Raw genomic sequence first — 19,394 nt, forward strand, 5'->3', positions numbered from 1 at the left:
ACAGAGGGCACTAGAGCAGCTGCTGGCCAGGAGCGCATGCTCCCAGCCCTCTGGCAGCAGCATGGGAGGGCTGGGAGGCCGCCTGTGCCGTGCTGGGTGCCTGCTGTGCTGATGGGGCAGCCAGCTTGCCACTTTTCCAGCCCTCCAGTAGCAGTGCAGGAGGTGTCATGGGAAGGCTGGGAGCCCGCCCACCCCATGTGCCTGCAGAGCTGACGGGGCGGCTGTCTTGCCGCACGCTCCTGGCCATTCAGTGGCAGTGTAGGTGGCATGCTCCGGGGGAGGGCACCTACACGCATGTGCGGGGGGGAGGCACCGCTGGACTTGGAATGCCCCAGGTGCTGGCAACCCAAGATACGGCTCTGAGTGATTTAATTTCCACTTGCCACAGAAGCAGGTTGAAGTAAAAATTGCAACCCTTAAGGAAGAGCTCTAAGAATTTACCTTCCTTCAGCAAGAGGTCTACCTCTTCACCTCTTCTTTAAATTAATCAGTGAAAGAATGCCATTTTGTGAACTGTATATTTTTTAAATTGAGGCAGTTGTAACAACCACCCCCACATAGAGTACAAATACTGGAGATCAAAGCATGCCTAGCACTTTAAAAAAATTATACTTCTACATGTATTGTCGAAGGCTTTCACGGCCAGAGAACGATGGTGGTTGTGGGTTTTCCGGGCTGTATTGCCGTGGTCTTGGCATTGTAGTTCCTGACGTTTCGCCAGCAGCTGTGGCTGGCATCTTCAGAGGTGTAGCACCAAAAGGTGCTACACCTCTGAAGATGCCAGCCACAGCTGCTGGCGAAACGTCAGGAACTACAATGCCAAGACCACGGCAATACAGCCCGGAAAACCCACAACCACCATACTTCTACATGGTTTCTGGTTGTGTAGAAAGGCTCTTAAAGACCCTAGAAGGATTAAAGGGTTAAAAGGATGTGACTTTTTTGTGGAGTGGTACTGGCTTTATATTTCTTGTATACAAAAGAGTGTGGAGCGGAGATTTTATAGCTATTTCAGCATAGATCATTATGCAGTGTCTAGATTCTTTTGAATGCCATTCCATTAGCTGTTAGTGGGACTCTGATAAAAGTATCTTCTGTTATTTTTTCCTGCAACTTGTGAAAGTCAGGAATAAACTGAAAGAGATTCTTGGCTTCAAGATCACTGAATGACACACCGTTCAGAATGAATGTTTCTATGTAAGACATGTTTCTTACAAGAGAGTAATAAACCAGTATATTAATGTGAAATAATGGTTACAGTGTTGGGCTTGGTTGTAGGAAATGTGGATTCAAATCCTTGCTGACCCCTTTATGTTACTGAATTCCCTTGCACTTGTCAATATTTCCAAGTCTAATCTGACAAAATTGTTGTGATCTAAAGACAGGGGGTAGGGGTACAAACATGATGTTATGATGAGTCAGCCAGGGCTGAGTGATAACAAGGACTCCTCAGGGGAAGAGGAGCTCCGTGCAGCCAGCCTTGAACAGCCAGAAGCTAAGGACTACTCAGAGGAAGGGAGCTAACAGTTGCTGACCAGCAGGGAATACCTGCTGATCAGCCAGTACCACCAACAGCTGAGGCAGGACCAACACCCTCTAGCTCTGATGCAGCCGGTGAAACCCAGTTAGCTGACCCCAGCCCTCCAGGCTCACCTCCACCCTTTGAGCACCGTGGACAGAAGCTGAGAACTGAACTGCAGGCAAGGAGGCAAAGTGCATGCCTCCTGGCCAGACGCCATCTGCTTGTTGAGAGTGATGAGGAGTGAGCACAGGATAGCTCCCAAGCAGCTGGCCGCAAGCCCATCCTATCTTTAAAACCCAGCCACAGACAGCCAGGAGGTGTGGAAACAACATGTCAGTTCCTGCTACTGCTATGACCACTCCACTGAGCCTTGCCTTGCTCTGTGGCTTTTGGACTGGACCTTGATTTTGCTTTTGTATAGCCCCAAACTTACCGGTAATTGACCTATGGACCTCTGGACTTGGCTTTTGGATTTTGGACACTCTCCTGGCTTTGGACTTGTGCTTTGACTTTGGATCAGACTTTGACTATTCTGCTTGGGCTGACCCAGCCCACGACACATGATATCAAGGAGTTAATATAAGGTTTACTAATTTGGCATGAACTTCTGTGTGTCTACAGAGTATTAACAGCTGACATTTTGAAGCAGAAATGTTTTAAATACTAGTTATTTTCTCAGGAATTGTTCATAAATCCCCAAGTATTATTGGCCGCTGGCATTTACTTTTCAAAGAGTAGTATAAAGCTAGGTTAAGAAACTGATGGATTTCTTTAGGCTTAGAGTGTATTTGAGGGTAACATTTTTATTGTAATCTCAGACATCTCTTCATAATTGAATGTCTAAAATACTGCCATTTATCAGCATGGAATAAGTCACTACAAATTTTATTACTTACTGTGCTCAGGCAAATACTACCTAATAACAGCCAAGCTGTGAGATGATAGAAGCAAGTGAAGAGAGTTACTGTGATATGAGCAGATTGTCTATGCACTTTCTCTAAATAAGTATCACCCTTGATAGTTTTGGAGGTGTGGGAGTTGCCTTCATGCAACACTGAGGCATTAAATAAACTGCTTTCCACAGCAGTGTTTTCCACAGCAAGGGCTTTTGGATAGGTGACTTAAGTGACACATGTCAGTTTCCTTTATTGATTGTTTCTGTTTGTGTGTAGAGTTCTTTCCCATTCCTTGTGTATAAATTCAGGTGTGTTTTAACAAGCCCTTTAAGGTTAAAACGTTAAGGTGTGTGAAACCTTCCCCATTGCTTCAGATTTGCAACATGGTTATTATGACTCCTTTATTGATCATGGACACAAAAAAATGCTTATAGATTTATCTGAAAAAAGGACTTTCAATGGCATTTTTACTCATTGTGTTGGTCTTGTTTGTTAATCTTTAACAGAAATTTATTCTGCTAATACTGACCAAATGAACACACCTCTCTCCTCAAACTAGCTTAATAAAAAGAACAGAAAGTTTTAAAACCTGGATGGCTCTTGTTAAACTTCGTATCTGGTAGCTGATTTGCATATGTATCTTCATTAGTTATTGTTACCATTTGTTCATAGCTGTTCCATGTTAATCTGCTTCTGCATGCATACTAAACTTAACGTAGCTTTCATTCCATAAGATGTGCTTATATTAAAATACCAGATTGTACTGGCAGGTTATCATATCTTTCATTATCTGGTCAAGTACGTCTAAAAGACATGTGATATCCCATCACTGTTCAAATTAGTTAACTTCTGAACCTTTGTAATTCTTTTTGGTTTCTACCTGCCAAACAATCATATAATGGATAAACAATTATAAACAATTTTGTGACAGTTTTCTCATTATCATCTTTTCTGAGCAACTGATCAATAATAAAAAGGCATTGTTTCTCATATTACTACTGTTCACTTTTGTTTGTTTGTTGTAGTAATGGATGTGGCCCATTGTTTCCTGTTCATCAGAGGATTATACTGGTCTGTTTGTTTTGTTCAATAAAATGTTTTATCCTGCCTTTCTGTCAAGTAATGGATCCACAGATTAGCTTGCAATAAATTTTAATTCCCAGATATAAAAACAGTCCCATACAATAAACCATCTCATAAATAGACATGGGCACGAACGGAGAAAAAAAACCGAACAAGCTGTTCATTGTTCATTGCCATCCATGAACAATGAACAGTAACGAACATGATGTTTGTTGTTCATGGCCCTTTAAAGATCCCTTTAAACTATCATCTGGCAGGTGGCAGGGGGATTCCCCCCCTGTCACCGGCCAGCTGATAGTTTAAAGGGCCCTTTCCGGCCACATGCAAGGGGCAGGGCCCTTTAAACACCCCACAAACTGACCTTCCCAATGTCCAATACCCACCAAATTTGCAGGGGACATAGTCCTCACTGTCCTCTGAAGGCCCCCCAAGTTTCAGAGAGATTGCACCTCGGGAAAGGCATGATGCATGGGTCTCCCCCTTTGTTGTCATTTTCTCTTCACAGTGGCAAAAACGGGACTCTCTGCTGCAAGCTACTTTGAGGGGTTACAAACTGACCTTCCCAATGTCCAATACCCACGAAATTTTCAGGGGACATAGTCCTCACTGTCCTTCGAAGACCCCCCCCCCCCCAAGCTTCAGAGAGAGATTGCACCTCAGGAAAGGCATGATGCATGGGTCTCCCCCTTTGTTGTCATTTTCTCTTCACAGTGGCAAAAACGGGACTCTCTGCTGCAAGCTACTTTGAGGGGTTACAAACTGACCTTCCCAATGTCCAATACCCAACAAATTTTCAGGGGACATAGTCCTCACTGTCCTTCGAAGACCCCCCCCCCCCAAGCTTCAGAGAGAGATTGCACCTCAGGAAAGGCATGATGCATGGCTCTCCCCCTTTGTTGTCATTTTCTCTTCACAGTGGCAAAAATGGGACTCTCTGCTGCAAGCTACTTTGAAGAGTTAAAGCCAGAAGGAAAGCCAGAAAGAGTTCAGACAGAGTTTAGTCCCTGCCTTGGTTGCCAAGGGAATTGATTGCAGGTGCCAGACTGTCTGGCTTGACGAATGGCTGATGAAGGCAAGGAAGGAGGCTTGCAACAACCACTTGTTTGTTTAGAATGGGGCCTCATGAACGCCTTGTTCATGAACAGACGAATGGGCTGTTCATGGGTTTTTTTCTGTTTGTAATGCTGTTTGTGCCCATGCCTACTCAAAAACAGACAGTGAATATGAAGGGTCAACTTCTGATAAACTAAAATAGGCGATACTAGAGTATTTTGCACAGAAAAAGGCATCTAAAGCCTCCTACTTTTGCTTCCTTTAAGTCTCTTTAATGGGTGCAAGAAATAGTAGTTGCAATCAATCAGTTTTGGTACTTTGTTTGCTTCATAGGTAGTTGCTGTTGACCACTAATGTGTTAATTAATCTTTATAGGCCGAACACTTCTGGAAAAGCTGTCCAGCCAGCAGGAAAATGCACCACAAGAAGAAGCGGAGAAACTGTGTTCTTGGATCATTGCAATGGGTCTTCTACTCCCCTTTAGTGATTGTTTTAGAGAGCCATGTAGTCAAAGTGCACAACAAAGTGCACCAACTTTTGATGTAAGTCACTTTATTATTCTTTGTTGTATTTATAAGAAATGTTCAGATTAATTCACACATTCATGTACATTGCTTCTGTATGTGAATGAGTCATGAAAGATCAATAGATCATGCTTCCAGTATCATTCCCCTTCATACTTATCCGTTTGTAGAGGAGAGGACAATGTATGCTATGCTGAACTCCTTGGAAGAAGGACACCATAAAAATGTGAAAATCCAGTGATGTATATGCATATGTGCACTGAGCTATAGTTTAAAATACACTAGCCACTTTAAAAAGCTCAATGAACTAAACAACAGCCATGCTGCACTTGTGTAAAAATGTTTAGAGAGGTTATAGTTCTCTTCTTAAAATATCCCAGTTTGAGAGAAGTTCTAGTCAGGAATGGCCAACAACTATGTACTTTTGGAGGTTACTCCAAACAATGTTCTGAGGACTGGGTATTTTGTTATGCGGATGGGTTTCCTCACAAAGTTTCTATGCTGGATGAAGATCACATTTAGTGTAGTCATGGCCTTAGCTTTTATGAGAAGGTGACATTCACCATGTTAAATGTGCATGTTCTGGTTGGAGGGGAAATAGAATGTACCAAAATAATTTAAAGTTTTTTGGGGAAAGACTTTATTCAAGAAAGAGGAGTTTGAGAGTAATAATCATAAATGGATAGTTTCAAAGTAAATTGGAATTTAAAGCACCCTTTAGTAAATATTTCCCATCATTATTAACAGCAATTTTTAGATCATTCTGGGCCCCTGATCTTAAACTAGCTGCTTTAAAATGGACTGGTTCTGACTAGGAACATAATAGGGGATCTGTAGTACCTAACTCAACTGTACAAAAGGCTTCTTACACTTTTGCTGTGTTCTGGACCTAGATGTTCACTTAGCTCTGGACCTCAACAGTCTAGTACTGAAGCATAAGGGTAGATTTCATCTAGCTGTGAGCCAAAGCCACATAACATAGGAGGGGGCATTTTTTTACCTCTCAGTGCTGAGAGTTTGGGAGCAAAAATGGTGCTAAAGAATGTGCTGTTCTCAGCAGATATCCCCAAATGCAAATAGTATGCTTAAATACCGGATGCTATTAACTACCATTTTCATAGGAAATTCTTTTCTTCTGATCCTGATTAACACCTCCTACCAAGATTCCTTTAACGTCAAAGTGACCAGAACCTTTAAAAGCTTACAGCATTCTATAATGTGACAAGATGGCCAAGTGGCCTTGGGCACCAGACTTTAGAGGGGGCTATGGTACCCTTGAGAGAACTGTTCCCCAAAGAGAGATGTGCACTCATATCCTACTCCTGAGAGTTCAGCTTTTAGCAGAAGTACTGTGAATCAGTGACAGAGCAAATGCTTTGCTTTAAGAGAGTTCCTGGTTCAGTCCCTGCCATCTTCAATTAAACAATATAAGTTGCAGTTATTGAAGGAAAACTTCTCTCTGCTGAGACTCTGGAGTGCTGCTGCTAGACAGTAGGTGTGCAAAATTAGTGGTTATACATCCCCTTGGGGACACCTGAAATGAAGCAAAACACTCCCAACATTCTGGGAGTAATGAAAAATTATCCACTAGAATTCTGGGAGTGATTCGGAGTTTGGGGGAGGTAAAGAGAGGAAACAGGCCAGGGAACAGCTCTTAATCAAAGAGAGAAAATGCTAGGAATGCCAGTACCCCACCGGGGGCAGGGGATCCCTCTACCCCCACTCCCGCTTACCTGACTGACAGGGGGCGTGGTCCTGGGCAGCACAGTGTGCTCTCACATGCCACAGTGGCCCAATTCAGCCAGAGTCAGGTCGAATAAGGCCACTGCAATCTATTCCCCTGGCAACGGAGCCAGGGGAATGCCTGAGCTGTGTTTGCCCTCCTTCTGTCGCCCTGGAAACCCGAATGGAAGCCCAGCTTGCCTTGATCAGCAGGGCTTCCTTCCAACCACGGAAGCGCAAAGCAGTCAACAGCTGTGAGAAGACACCCAAGGGAGGGAGGGGAAAGGGGGTGTTCTGTAGCCATGGGCACTCCAATCTCATCCCTGCAAACCCTGATAGGCAGTTCTGGCAGCCAAACACAAACAGCCAAACACAAACACAGATGCCGCCGGCATCAGCCACCGTTCCTGTATCGTTGGGAACAGCGGGGCGCCCCTCCACTTTTGCCTCCACGATCCACAGATCGGAAACGGGAGATGACCGGTGTGGATCGTTAATTTGGGATTGTCACTGGTGCCGATCCATGATCAGCTTGATCAGTATTTTTTTTTGGATCGTGCCCACCTCTAGTCAACAGTACGAAGTTCCAAAACTTCTTTCCAACTGGCTGTCCATCATTCCTAACAAAAAAAGTCTCTGGTTTCAGCTGGATTCTAATCTTCAAAATCTTCTGAATTGATTATTGTATCTGCAACCAGAAACTCTTTGCTTTCTTACATGTCCTCCACATATGAAAAATGTCTCTTCTTGTTTAGCACATTTCCAACATAGATTTGAAGCATCCTTGTACATTCTAGCCAATTTTTCAGGAGTCATATACCAACAATACATCATCTTATAAAATTTTTCCTTAATACTAGAGCTTAATGTAAATTTCAACCCCTTGTCCACGTATTTTCCCATTGCTCCATTAATATGTCATATCCACAATTATTTGCCCATTTAATCATACATTCTTTTACTTGCTCTTCTGTCAGTTGAACCCCATTGAAGGTAGGATGCAGAATGTCCTTTAAGATCTCTGACTTCCCAACCAACATTACCTCTGTCTTGTCAGGATTTAATTTCAATTTAAGAGAAATAACACCTTAAAGACAAACTATATTTCCAAGGAATGAGCTTCTGAGAGTCAAAACTCCCTTTGTTAGATATGAGGAAAATACAAGCAGTGAATGATGAAGATATGATTGATAACAATCAGCACTAAATGCCTAATTGTAACTTAAGTTGTACAACTAGAGCTCTTAAGGGCTGGAAAAATGGGGAAACGTGGGGGGGGGGACATTTTTTCCATGGTTTCAGAATTTCTGGAAATTTTACACATAAGAAGATAAGAAAAAGAATTTTACATATAAGGTATAGATGATATATTTCAAGCTACGCTGACTTGATGGGATATAAGTAAATTAGAAGATCCCATTTTTTCTGTTAGTCATTGTAAAGAATATAGATGTGCAATCTTGTTTTTTTTTAAATTGTACATTACACATATTAGGGCAAGTAGAATTCTACAGTTTTATAAAATTAGCTTTTTTCATAATAGTGTTATCTAACGTCTTATAAAATTATTCTTTAAAAGAACACTGGAACATCATCTTATATACTAATAGTCAAATGGCTCTGATCTGAAGATACTTAAATCCAGAGACTTGAACCATGAATAGACAAGACAGATCTTCCAATAAACCTAAAAAATGCCCCCGTTTGCAGAAAACCTGAAATTAAAAAAAATACACTGGGAGATTAAAAAACCCAAAATGATTAAAGGTGTGCCTGTAGCTTTAACTAAATGATCTCATATGCTGTTGCTAGGCAACAGTAACAATTTAGCCGGAATTCCAGGCTTGGATGATGTCAGTAAAAGACAGAGGTAGGGGGTAGGACCTCCCCTAGGGATGTTTTGGCCTTTGCGGGAGGACTCATTGGGACCAGGCCCAGAAGCAATCACTGGGCAATTTGATGTCACATGACTTCTTGACTCACCGAGGCTTGACTGCTTGCTACTGTTCAACACCAGCCGCTCTGCCATAGAAGCTCACTGGGTGACTGATCCAGTCACACACTTAACCTTCCTCAGGGTTGTTGTAAGGATATTATGGAGGCAAGAAGAATGATGTAGGTCCCTTTGTGTCCCCATTGTAGAGAAAGGCAGTATATAAATGAACTAAATTAAGAAATATAGGTGAAGTTGGGGGAGGGGGCAAATAAAAGGCAAGTTGTTTAGTGGTTCCCAACCTTTGTGATATGGTAACCTACATGTCCAAATTTACTTCATATGGTGACCCATCTTGGGCTGGATAATATGGAGACAAGGAGAATGACATAAGTTGCTTTGAGTCTCCATTATGGAGGAAGGAAGCATATTAATTAAGCAAATTAAGAAATGTAGGTGAAGATTGGGGGCAGATAAAAGGTAAGTTAAGTAGTTGGTTTGAAGGAAACAAGGATGTAGGGAAAGGTGAGCATATGTAGGCTGGTAGGTGAAGGGAAAGAGGAAATAATGTGGGGAAGCGGGTAACCCAGGACGCCCCATTGTCTCAGGAAGAGACACTATCACAGTAGGAGTCTCTGGATACATGGACTCTATCCTCAGGCCCTATGCCACCAGCACACGCAGCTACTTACGGGACACCACTGACTTCCTCAGGAAAATACAGTCCATTGACAACATACCAGATGACACCATCCTAGCAACCATGGATGTGGAGGCTCTGTACACCAATATCCCACATGCAGATGGACTGCAAGCCATACGGAATATTATCCCGGACAAAACCACAGCACACCTCGCCACTGAACTTTGTCACTTCATACTCACTCACAATTACTTCGAATTTGGTGACAACTTATATCTACAGATTAATGGCACAGCCATGGGCACACGCATGGCACCACAATATGCTAACATATTCATGGCGGACTTGGAGCAACGCTTCCTCAGCTCCCATCCACTGGAACCACTACTATACTTAAGATTCCTGGATGACATCTTCATCATTTGGACCCATGGGAAGGAAGCCCTTGAGAGATTTCATCAGGACTTCAATAACTTTCACCCTACTATCAACCTAAGCCTGGACCACTCTACACAACAGGTACACTTCCTGGACACCACTGTACAACTACATAATGGACGAATAAATACCACCTTATACCGGAAACCAACAGACCGATACTCATATCTACATGCCTCCAGCTACCACCATAAACACACCACTCAGTCTATTGTCTACAGCCAAGCCTTACGTTACAACCGTATCTGCTCCAATGCTCTCGACCGAGACTCACACTTAAGAGATTTACAACAAGCATTTTTGGGACTACAGTACCCACCAAATGAAGTGAAGAAACAAATCAACAGGGCCAGACTAGTACCCAGAAACAGTCTGCTCCAGGACAAACCTAAAGGAACTAACAACAGACCACCACTGGTTGTCACCTATAGCTCCCAGCTCAAACCCATCCAACGTATCATCAGTGAGCTACAACCCATCCTGGAAAATGATACCTCTCTCTCAGAAGCCCTGGGTGGAAGACCTTTCCTTGACTACAGACAGCCCCCCAACCTTAAACGACTTCTCACTCACAATCATGAATCGGCCAGCAGAGTCACCAGCACAGGTACCAGGCCCTGCAACAGACCCAGATGCCAACTCTGCCCCTATATCTACCCAGGGAATACAATTACAGGACCCAATGGCATCAACTACACTGTCTCTGGCTCTTACAGCTGTTCATCCTCCAATCTGATATATGCCCTCATGTGCCAACAATGTCCTTCTGCTCTGTACATTGGACAAACCAGCCAACTTCTACGCAAAAGAATAAATGGACACAAATCTGACATTAGAAATGGCAACGTCCAGAAACCAGTGGGAGAACACTTCAATCTACCAGGACATTCCATCAAAGACTTAAAGGTCGCTGTAGTTCAACAGAAACCTTTCAAAAACAAAATCCAACGGGAGGCTGCTGAACTGGAATTCATATGCAAATTTGACTCTGTCAAGCTGGGACTGAATAGGGACTATGAATGGTTATCACATTACCACAGGTAACAGATTCCCTTACAGAGGTGGGGTCTGGGGGAGCTCAGTGGCACCTGGTGTGGGCTTTCGGGAACCACAGATCTCTTTGTCAGATGCATCTGGCAGGGAGAGCTGTGGTTGTCGAAGGCCCATACTGCATTGGAATTGGATGGTCTAGCTGTTTTGCTGATACAAACGAACACTGCAAACTCCTTTGAAGCCTCACAAAAGCCAACTGATCCCCACACCAAAAGGAGATGTTTACATTTACTAGCAAAGGAATGTTTTGGTTGCATCCTCCCCCCCCCAATTGCATCTTCTCTCTCCTCCCCCCTCCTCTTCTATATTTGATCAGTTTCTGTACCATGCATCTGACGAAGAGAACTTGATTCTCAAAAGCTTATGCTACAATAAAATTGGTTAGTCTTAAAGGTGCTACTGGACTCTTTTTGATTTTGCTACCACAGACTAACACGGCTAACTCCTCTGCAGTAGTGTCTAGGACACACTTTTGAGCCTAAACTCTCTCTGACCTTCCCTGAATCAGTATGAAGTAAATATGCTGGACTTGTAGCAGCCATCCAGTAGTGAGTTATAAGCTAAAAATATGTTCTACGTTGCATGATATCTTCCATAGCTTCTGAGTCCCATGGACATTTTTCTCTTTAAGCCTGTATTTTTTCCGCTGTGTTTCACTTATAGTATGATCAGTAATTGAGTTATTGTACAAAGTTATTTTTAGCAGCAAGGAAGTATGTAAGGAATTAAGCAGCAAGTTATGCAGAGTGTTTGAAGAGTACAAGGAAAATAGTATTTTGTTTCTAGAATGTATCTTGCAATTGCTATTCACCTTTGCCCGTGTAGGGTTTTCCTTCTCTCTTCCCCTTCAAACCAGTACTGACTAGGGCTCCTTTTAATGTCTTTGTAACCAGTTTGGACCAGGCTGTGTGAATTGATTTCAAGTCCCCTTTTTTTTTTATAAAATTTTATTAGGTGAGAATATTAATACATACAACTTTCAAATAACATCTCAATATCATTTCCCCCCACCCTTTCCTTCTCCCCCCTTTTTCAGGACTTCCAACAGCTTTCCAGCCCTCTATCTTAATCTATTCCTAATCTATCCCCTTTTTCTATAACTCATTATATCATGTTTACATTCTGCTTTGTTAAACTAAGCTCTGTCTGTTAGCTTCAAATCTATTATTATTAACTTAAAATCTGTTATCTATTACTATCTGTTAACTTCAGATATATTTAAATTTAAGCTAACAATTAAATAAAATATCTACTTTATTAATTTTACCAATATCTGTTAACTCCAAATCCACTTAAATTTAGGCTAACAATTAGCTAATACTTCACTTCATATGGTAAAGATTCCGTCTCTTCCAATAAAAAAAACCATTCTAATAGTTTTCGAATTGCCATAGTTCCCCTTTCATGTCCTACTTCTTTTCTAAATATGTTTTCAGTCTTCCCCAATCAGTGAAAAATTCTGCTAAGTTCTGATCTCTCAGCTTTCTTGTCATTTTATCCATTTCTGCCATGTACAGCAATTTATACATCCAGTCTTCAATAGTTGGTATTTCTATTTCAAGTCCCTTTCTATCGCATTATATTAACCGTTTCAGGGCAGTGTTCTTTGTCTTTGGTTGTTTCCAAAGCTCTAGAGCTCAAAGCTTTGAGTCACCTGTTTTGCATTAACTTTATAATAGCTGTGCTGTTAACAGTCCTTTAGGATTTCAGTAGCTACTTATTTATTCATAAGATGTGTCTAGTTACGTCAGTAAGGAAACAAACAAGTTAAGGACATGCCCAGAATTCGGCTTGGAGGTCATGTTCATTTGTTCCTGGCAGTAAGTTCCATGTGAGTTTAACTATTAAGGATGCAGTAGTTGAAGGGTCACTTATGGGAAGATAAGAAACAACTGTTTTGTAAACTTGCGTGATCAGAGATTTGACTGAAATCAGAAACTGCTTTGGTAAGTAATATAATGAGAAGAAAGCAGTCTTACTGATTTGGAAATGAAAAAGTATCTCTGCAGGCACATAGCTTGCCTCACCCATGTATATGTGCTCTGCAGTTTTTAAAGGCACATTCAAAACTGCTGTATTAAGGAATGCTTTTGTCGAAGCAACTGTATTTCAGAAAAGGAAAATGTCAGTTCTATTCTGATAAGTTCCAGGAGGTAGCTGGTTTTGAACAGGAGAAAAGTGGACAATTATATTCAGAAATTTGACAATGGTAAGAGAAGATCTTATTATTTGGAATTGTTAGGAAAACCTTGAGTTGAGTAGAAAAGGTAAACTTAAATTTAACCTCACATAATGAAAGCATGAAATGAAGATTGAGTGGAAGTTTACTATTCATTATGTTCTCCAAACCAACCAATTATTCATAAGGTTAATATTTAAATTACAACTAGAATATTATTGTATTGTCGAAGGCTTTCACGGCCGGAGAACGATGGTTGTTGGGGGTTTTCCGGGCTGTATTGCCGTGGTCTTGGCATTGTAGTTCCTGACGTTTCGCCAGCAGCTGTGGCTGGCATCTTCAGAGGTGTAGCACCAAAAGACTTTTGGTGCTACACCTCTGAAGATGCCAGCCACAGCTGCTGGCGAAACGTCAGGAACTACAATGCCAAGACCACGGCAATACAGCCCGGAAAACCCCCAACAACCATAGAATATTATTTCTTCTATATCCTCAGTCATCATGAGTACTGCATGCTAACAGGTATAATTGTTGGTATAATTGTTGATTTTCATTTTTGGAAGCATGATAGCGACTAGAGGGAGAGGGGATTGTTGAGCATTTTTATAAGAAGCATCTTGAAGCCCTCACTTGTAGGAAACCAAACTTGTAGGAAACTTGTAGGAAACCAAAGTAATTCAGATACTCTTAAATTCAACCTTTTTCAAAATTCATTTATTTTTTCTTGGCAGCATAATAGCATACATATGATTACTTTTCTTGCTTCAATTGAAGGATGTTAAATTGCTTCTCCTTGGAAACTGAACATTGGTTACATTCCCAGTTGTGGAATTTACTAATGGAAATCAATAGCTTCACCCATTCTTTAACATTCTGGTTTAATAGAAGTTTCCCTTTCATATAAGAATGTTTTATGCAGCCAGTTTGTACCAATACTTCCCACTGTACATTAAAATATTTGGGATAAAATTATCTAAAATAAAATTATCTCTTACAATCCAAATCTCATGACTTCTTTCAGCAACCTTGTGAAATGTGTCATTATTGATTCCTGGTATGGATATGAGAAACAGAGGCTGAGATAGTCACTAGCATATGGTTAACCAAGAGCTGAGATAGGATTTAAATAATCTAGCTCTACTTCACTACAAAACAGACAGTAACAGACAGCTATGATGCCCCCTTGACTTAAACAACTTAAATGGCACTAAAAGCATTTTTAAAATTCAAAAATAAAACATTTTATTTAACATATATGGGAAAGATCAGGTGAAATCAGAGTGAAAATTTCTTAGGTAACTCAATATAGGTAACTCTGAGATAAAATTAGTACTTGCACAGACTTAAGGTCTAATGTTTTCAGACTGAGTTTCTTAAGCTCTTCAGTTACTTAAATCTTTGCCACCCTAGTCGGAATAATGAGACAGACACAAGGCTTGGAACTAAAGGGCCACTTTATTAAACATAACATCAACCATTAATATGGCAAGGGCCAACTAGCGGTACAGGTCAAGCCACGGGGTTACCCCTGGACCTCCGCCTTGACCTGTCTGGGCGAGCCCCGAAGCCCCAGGTGCGAGCCATCCTATGGATGGCTAAGACCCAGCCAGCCAGCAAAATGGATCCCCCCAGCTCAAGCTCCTAAGCCTCAGCCGTACAGCAGTGAGGGAAGGACTTGCATATGGGGTTCCCCAAGGCAGTCTGCCCATGCATCATGGAAGCCGTCACAAGCAGTACCATCCGCTCCTGGCAGACCCCTCTTCCCCATCAGTGGAGAAGCGCCTAGGGTACTCACCGGCCCGCTCCCTATTCCCAAACTGTCTCCTGCCACCGCCAGGGCCAAGCCTCTGCTTAGGCCCTAGCGCCCCACAGGTGGCCTAGTGCCAACCTCAGCCCTTGCCGCAGGTCATTGAGGAAGATGTCCTTGCCTTCAGTGGCCAGGTGAACCCCCATTACCTCGGTAGAGGTTGGCAAATTCAGCCTAGTATGTAGGGGTGCAGCAAATAAATGCCCAGACCCTCCCCCAAAGCTTTCTCTATGGCTCTGTGACCTTTTACCTAGCCCTCACAGGGGCTAAAGAGTCCCAAGCTTCCCACTACACCAACATGGAAACATTGAGGACCAGTCATCAATACACCAGGCCACTACCTGCCAATGCACTGCAAGCCTGTGTGAGCCTGTAACAAAAGGGCCATGCCCTGCAGCCAAGGTCACGCCCAGTAAGCCAAGGTCATTACCACGCGGTCAATGACCGGGACGTGAGGCGGAGGTCTGCACCTCCCCTCAAACCATCAGGCCACTACTTGCCTGGGCACTGCAAGCCTGTGTGAGCCTGTAAGGAAAGGGCCATGCCCTGTGAGACAAGGTCAACACCACGCGGCGAATGACCAGGACGTGAGGCGGAGGTCCGCACCTTCCCTCAAACCATCAGGCCACTACTTGCCTGGGCACTGCAAGCCTGTGTGAGCCTGTAAGGAAAGGGCCATGCCCTGTGAGGAAAGGGCCATGCCCTGTGAGACAAGTTCAACACCACGCGGTGAATGACCAGGACGTGAGGCGGAGGTCCGCACCTCCCCTCAAACCATCAGGCCACTACTTGCCTGGGTGCTGCAAGCCTGTGTGAGCCTGTAAGGAAAGGGTCATGCCCTGTGATATAAGGTCAACACCAACGGCGAATGACCAGGATGTGAGGTGGAGTTCCGCACCTCCCCTCAAACCATCAGGCCACTACTTGCCTGAACGCTGCAAGCCTGTGTGAGCCTGTAAGGAAAGGGCCATGCCCTGTGAGACAAGGTCATACCACCCAAGTGAATGACCTGAACATGAAATGGAGGCCCCTCCCCTCTCCAGCTCACGAGCACCATGTTTATGTGTGCAAATCTGTGTGAGCCTACACCGGAACAGCCATGCCCCGCAGCCAAGGTCATTAGTGCCCAAGTGAATGACCAGTACATGAGGTGGGGGGTTGCTCCTCCCGTTGAGCACACTGGGCCTCCTTGCCAATGCGTGCACATCTGCTGGGCCTGTAATGGAAGGGTCATGCCCATGGGAAGCTCAGCTCATTACCCCAAGTGCATGACCAGGAGTGAGGCAAAGGACCCCACATCCCATCAAACAGAAGTAGCAGCTCAGCCATCACTTTCCCCATGGCTAATGCGGAGTCAACCAGACCCTTCCTTAAGGGCTTGGGTCATCACTGTGCTAACGCTCAGGATCTAACTCTCATGCCCACCATTAATGTTGTGCGACCCTGGAAGCTGCCTGGCCTTACATCAAACCGAGAGGTTTACTGGTGAACCTAAATGCACCTAAGCTTCCTGATGGCTGCCGCTGGATATGAGGCAAGGCCCCTAACAGTCCATTCCCTCATAACTGGGAGAGATCCACCAGCTCAGCCATAACTCCTACAGACCAACTGGTACCCCAGCCTAGAGACTGCCGGCCACACCTGGTTGCCAAGAATCAATAGCCCTCCCTGGGGGCATAGCTCAGAGGAAATCCAAGGGACAAGCTGCCCCATTCCATTGGCAGGCAAGACCAGGCGCTGCCTTAAAACATAAAACACCAGGACCAGTCTCCAGAACCCTCCTCAAAATCCTATGCCACTTCGATGAAAGAGGGTTAGGTATGGGCACCACTGCCTTAATTGTCCGCATGAAGTGGGCTGAGGGGTTATCTAGTTCCCTCCCCCACAATCCAACTGCCATGAGGATTGGAAAATTCCAATCATATACGGTTTACAGTAAGATTCCTGTACTGACTGGTAAATGGGCCACTGCTCAGCCCACCAGTGCCCCTGAACTAAACCCAGAAGCCATTGGGCCCCAAGGCAGTGGAAACTCCAAGGGCACTTCTAGGTGCCAACACCCTGGAGATAAGGCTCGGTGCTCTGCCAGTTGCTGGAGCTCCCATAAAGAAAGGCCGGCTAACAGCCGACTGGCCCATGTGCAGTAAACTTTCTTAAGTCTCATTTACTTGTCCCCTCCTCAGGTCCACCTCATCCTTCTCCTCCGCTTCCTGAAGAGGAAAGTTAACCCCCAACACACTGCTCCCTGTATGACTATCCCTTTAGTACTGAGTCAAGTAACAACCCAGTGGCCAAACTGTGAAACCCAAAGGCAAGACCCAAGGTGATACAACCCAGGATCCTAAAGATGGGAGTCAAGAGACTGTCGCCTGACCCCTTGGAGCCCCCACAGCCAGGCACTAGAGGCCAGTGGACTTACCTACCTTGTCAGTAACATCCATTGTCACTTCAACATGACTGGATTACAGCAGCCTAGGCCAGATCTGCAACTGACCATCAACTGTGCTAATCTGGTAGAAAGATCAGATCACATCTTAGACTTCGGTGCCCTGCATGACAGCTGCAACAACACAGCATGCCATTAGTTGGCCTGAGTGAGAAAACCTAAAAAACAAAAACAGCTCTTTAGGCCCACAAAGGCTGCAAACTGGGCAGGGAAAAGGGGGAGGGGTTTAACCAGCCACCACCCTGGGACTGTAAATCCTTGCTAAGCCAGTAGAAATAAGTGTGCAGCAAACCACCCTTCAGATGACTGCAAGCCCCCTCCACCCGAGCTTCAACCAGGCCTTCACTGCAGTAAGTACCCTCTCCAAATAAAGTGAAAACAGCGAGAGAGCCTAGATAGACTGGAGGCCTGCAGGGGCTGGGCCTAACCCTGCTTCAACCCTCCTGACTGAGACACACCGATAGCAGTATTTCCCTCCTCTCCTTGGCTGCTTCATCATCCTCACAGGCAGAATCTGCAGGGCCGTTTTGCAGGAGGCCTATTCGCTGGCTGCTTGCCCTTAGCATGGCTACTACCCTTTTCTGGGTGGCATGATGGAAACGTACAGTAAAGTAAAGTAATGTACTCTAAAATGACTGCTTTTAAAACTTAAAAGCCCAATAGGAACACAGCACCCCTAAAATGGCATCCCAAACACTGTATAAGGCAGCAGAGGCCTCTATAAAATGGGCGCCAGTGCAAGGAGGCTAAGCAGGCCACTGTGAGACACAGTCAAAATGGTCACTTCCAGCACAGGATAACTTGCAAAAAACCCACAGAAACGGCCACTACTACCAGTAAGCAGGAGGCAAATCAGGCCACACACAGCCCACACTCAAAAAGGCCACCACTGGTGCTGTGCATATTGCAGATGCCTTCACAATATGGCCCATTGCCAGGAAGCTAAGCAGACCACTGGGTGCCACTCACAAAATGGCCACCCTAGCACAGGATAAGCTGCAGAAGTCCCACTAAAATGGCTGCTACTGCCAATAAGCAGGAGGCAAATCCGCCCACACAAAGCCCACACTCAAAATGGCCCTCCCTGGTGCTATGTATATTGCAGATGCCTTCACAACATGGCTGCCATTGCCAGAAAGCTAAGCAAAGGTGTCACTCTCAAAACAGCCACCGTAGAACAGGCAAGCTGCAAAAGCCCCACTAAAATGGCTGTTACTGCCAGTAAGCAGGAGGTAAATCAGGCCACACAAATGCCACACTCAAAATGGACAACCCCAGAGCTGTGCACATTGTAGATGCCTTCACACCATGGCTGCTACTGCCAGGAGGCTAAGCAGGCCCCCGGGTGCCACTCTCAAAATGGCCATACTCAACTGAATAAACGGCCAAGCCCTCCCACAAAATGTCCCCTGCTGCCTGAAGCCCTTAGGCCGAGCTATTGTTGTAGGTAATATTCCCTCCCAAGTAAGTGTAACAGCAGGGGCGGGAAAAGCCTAGATGGGGGGAGGGGGGCTACCAGCATCCACCCTGCTAGGCCAGTAGTAATAAAGTATGAATTAATCCAGCCCTCAGATGGCTACATCTCACCCCTGTGGCCTACAGCAAAGCCTATTGCTGATGCCTGAAGTACTCTCTCCCAATAAAGTAAAATGGTGTGTGTGGGGGGGGAGAGGTGCCTAGGAAGGCCCGAGGCCTGCAAGGGCTGGGCCTCACCCTGCTTCAGCCCTCCTGACTAATAGACAACAGGTCCCAAATGTATGTAAGAAAAAAGCCTCTGCCAAACCACTGAGCCTGGCGCTGGGCCCTGGCTCTCCTCCTGGAGTTTGAAGGTAGCAAGCAGGGGAATATCACCACTTCTCAAAGGCAGCTAGGACTGCATAACCATGAGGGCCTTCGGAAAAACAGCAACAGAGGAGCTTGGCTGAGAGAGCTTGAGATGAGCTCTGTTCAGGCTGAGCATGCAGAGCAACTGCCAGCCAGCTGGGCGGAGTTGCCTCATAAGACTCCTTTCTCTGCCCCTCCGGCCTGAGACCCAGATACCATGGAAATGCTCTGTCTCCTTCTCCTTCCAGGGAGCCAAAGAGTGGCCCCCAGC

At 44.5% G+C, this 19,394-nt stretch overlaps 1 protein-coding gene across 1 annotated transcript in view; it reads left to right on the plus strand.

Moving 5' to 3' along the window:
• Positions 1–19,394, plus strand: part of FMN2 (formin 2) — a 354,893-nt gene that overhangs the window by 44,078 nt on the left and 291,421 nt on the right. Inside the window, exon 2 of the mRNA XM_054972122.1 lies at positions 4,930–5,096. Coding sequence (XP_054828097.1) covers positions 4,930–5,096 — 167 coding nt within the window. The remainder of the gene's footprint in view (positions 1–4,929; positions 5,097–19,394) is intronic.

Source organism: Eublepharis macularius, chromosome 1, assembly GCF_028583425.1.
Source record: "Eublepharis macularius isolate TG4126 chromosome 1, MPM_Emac_v1.0, whole genome shotgun sequence".
NCBI lineage: Eukaryota > Metazoa > Chordata > Lepidosauria > Squamata > Eublepharidae > Eublepharis > Eublepharis macularius.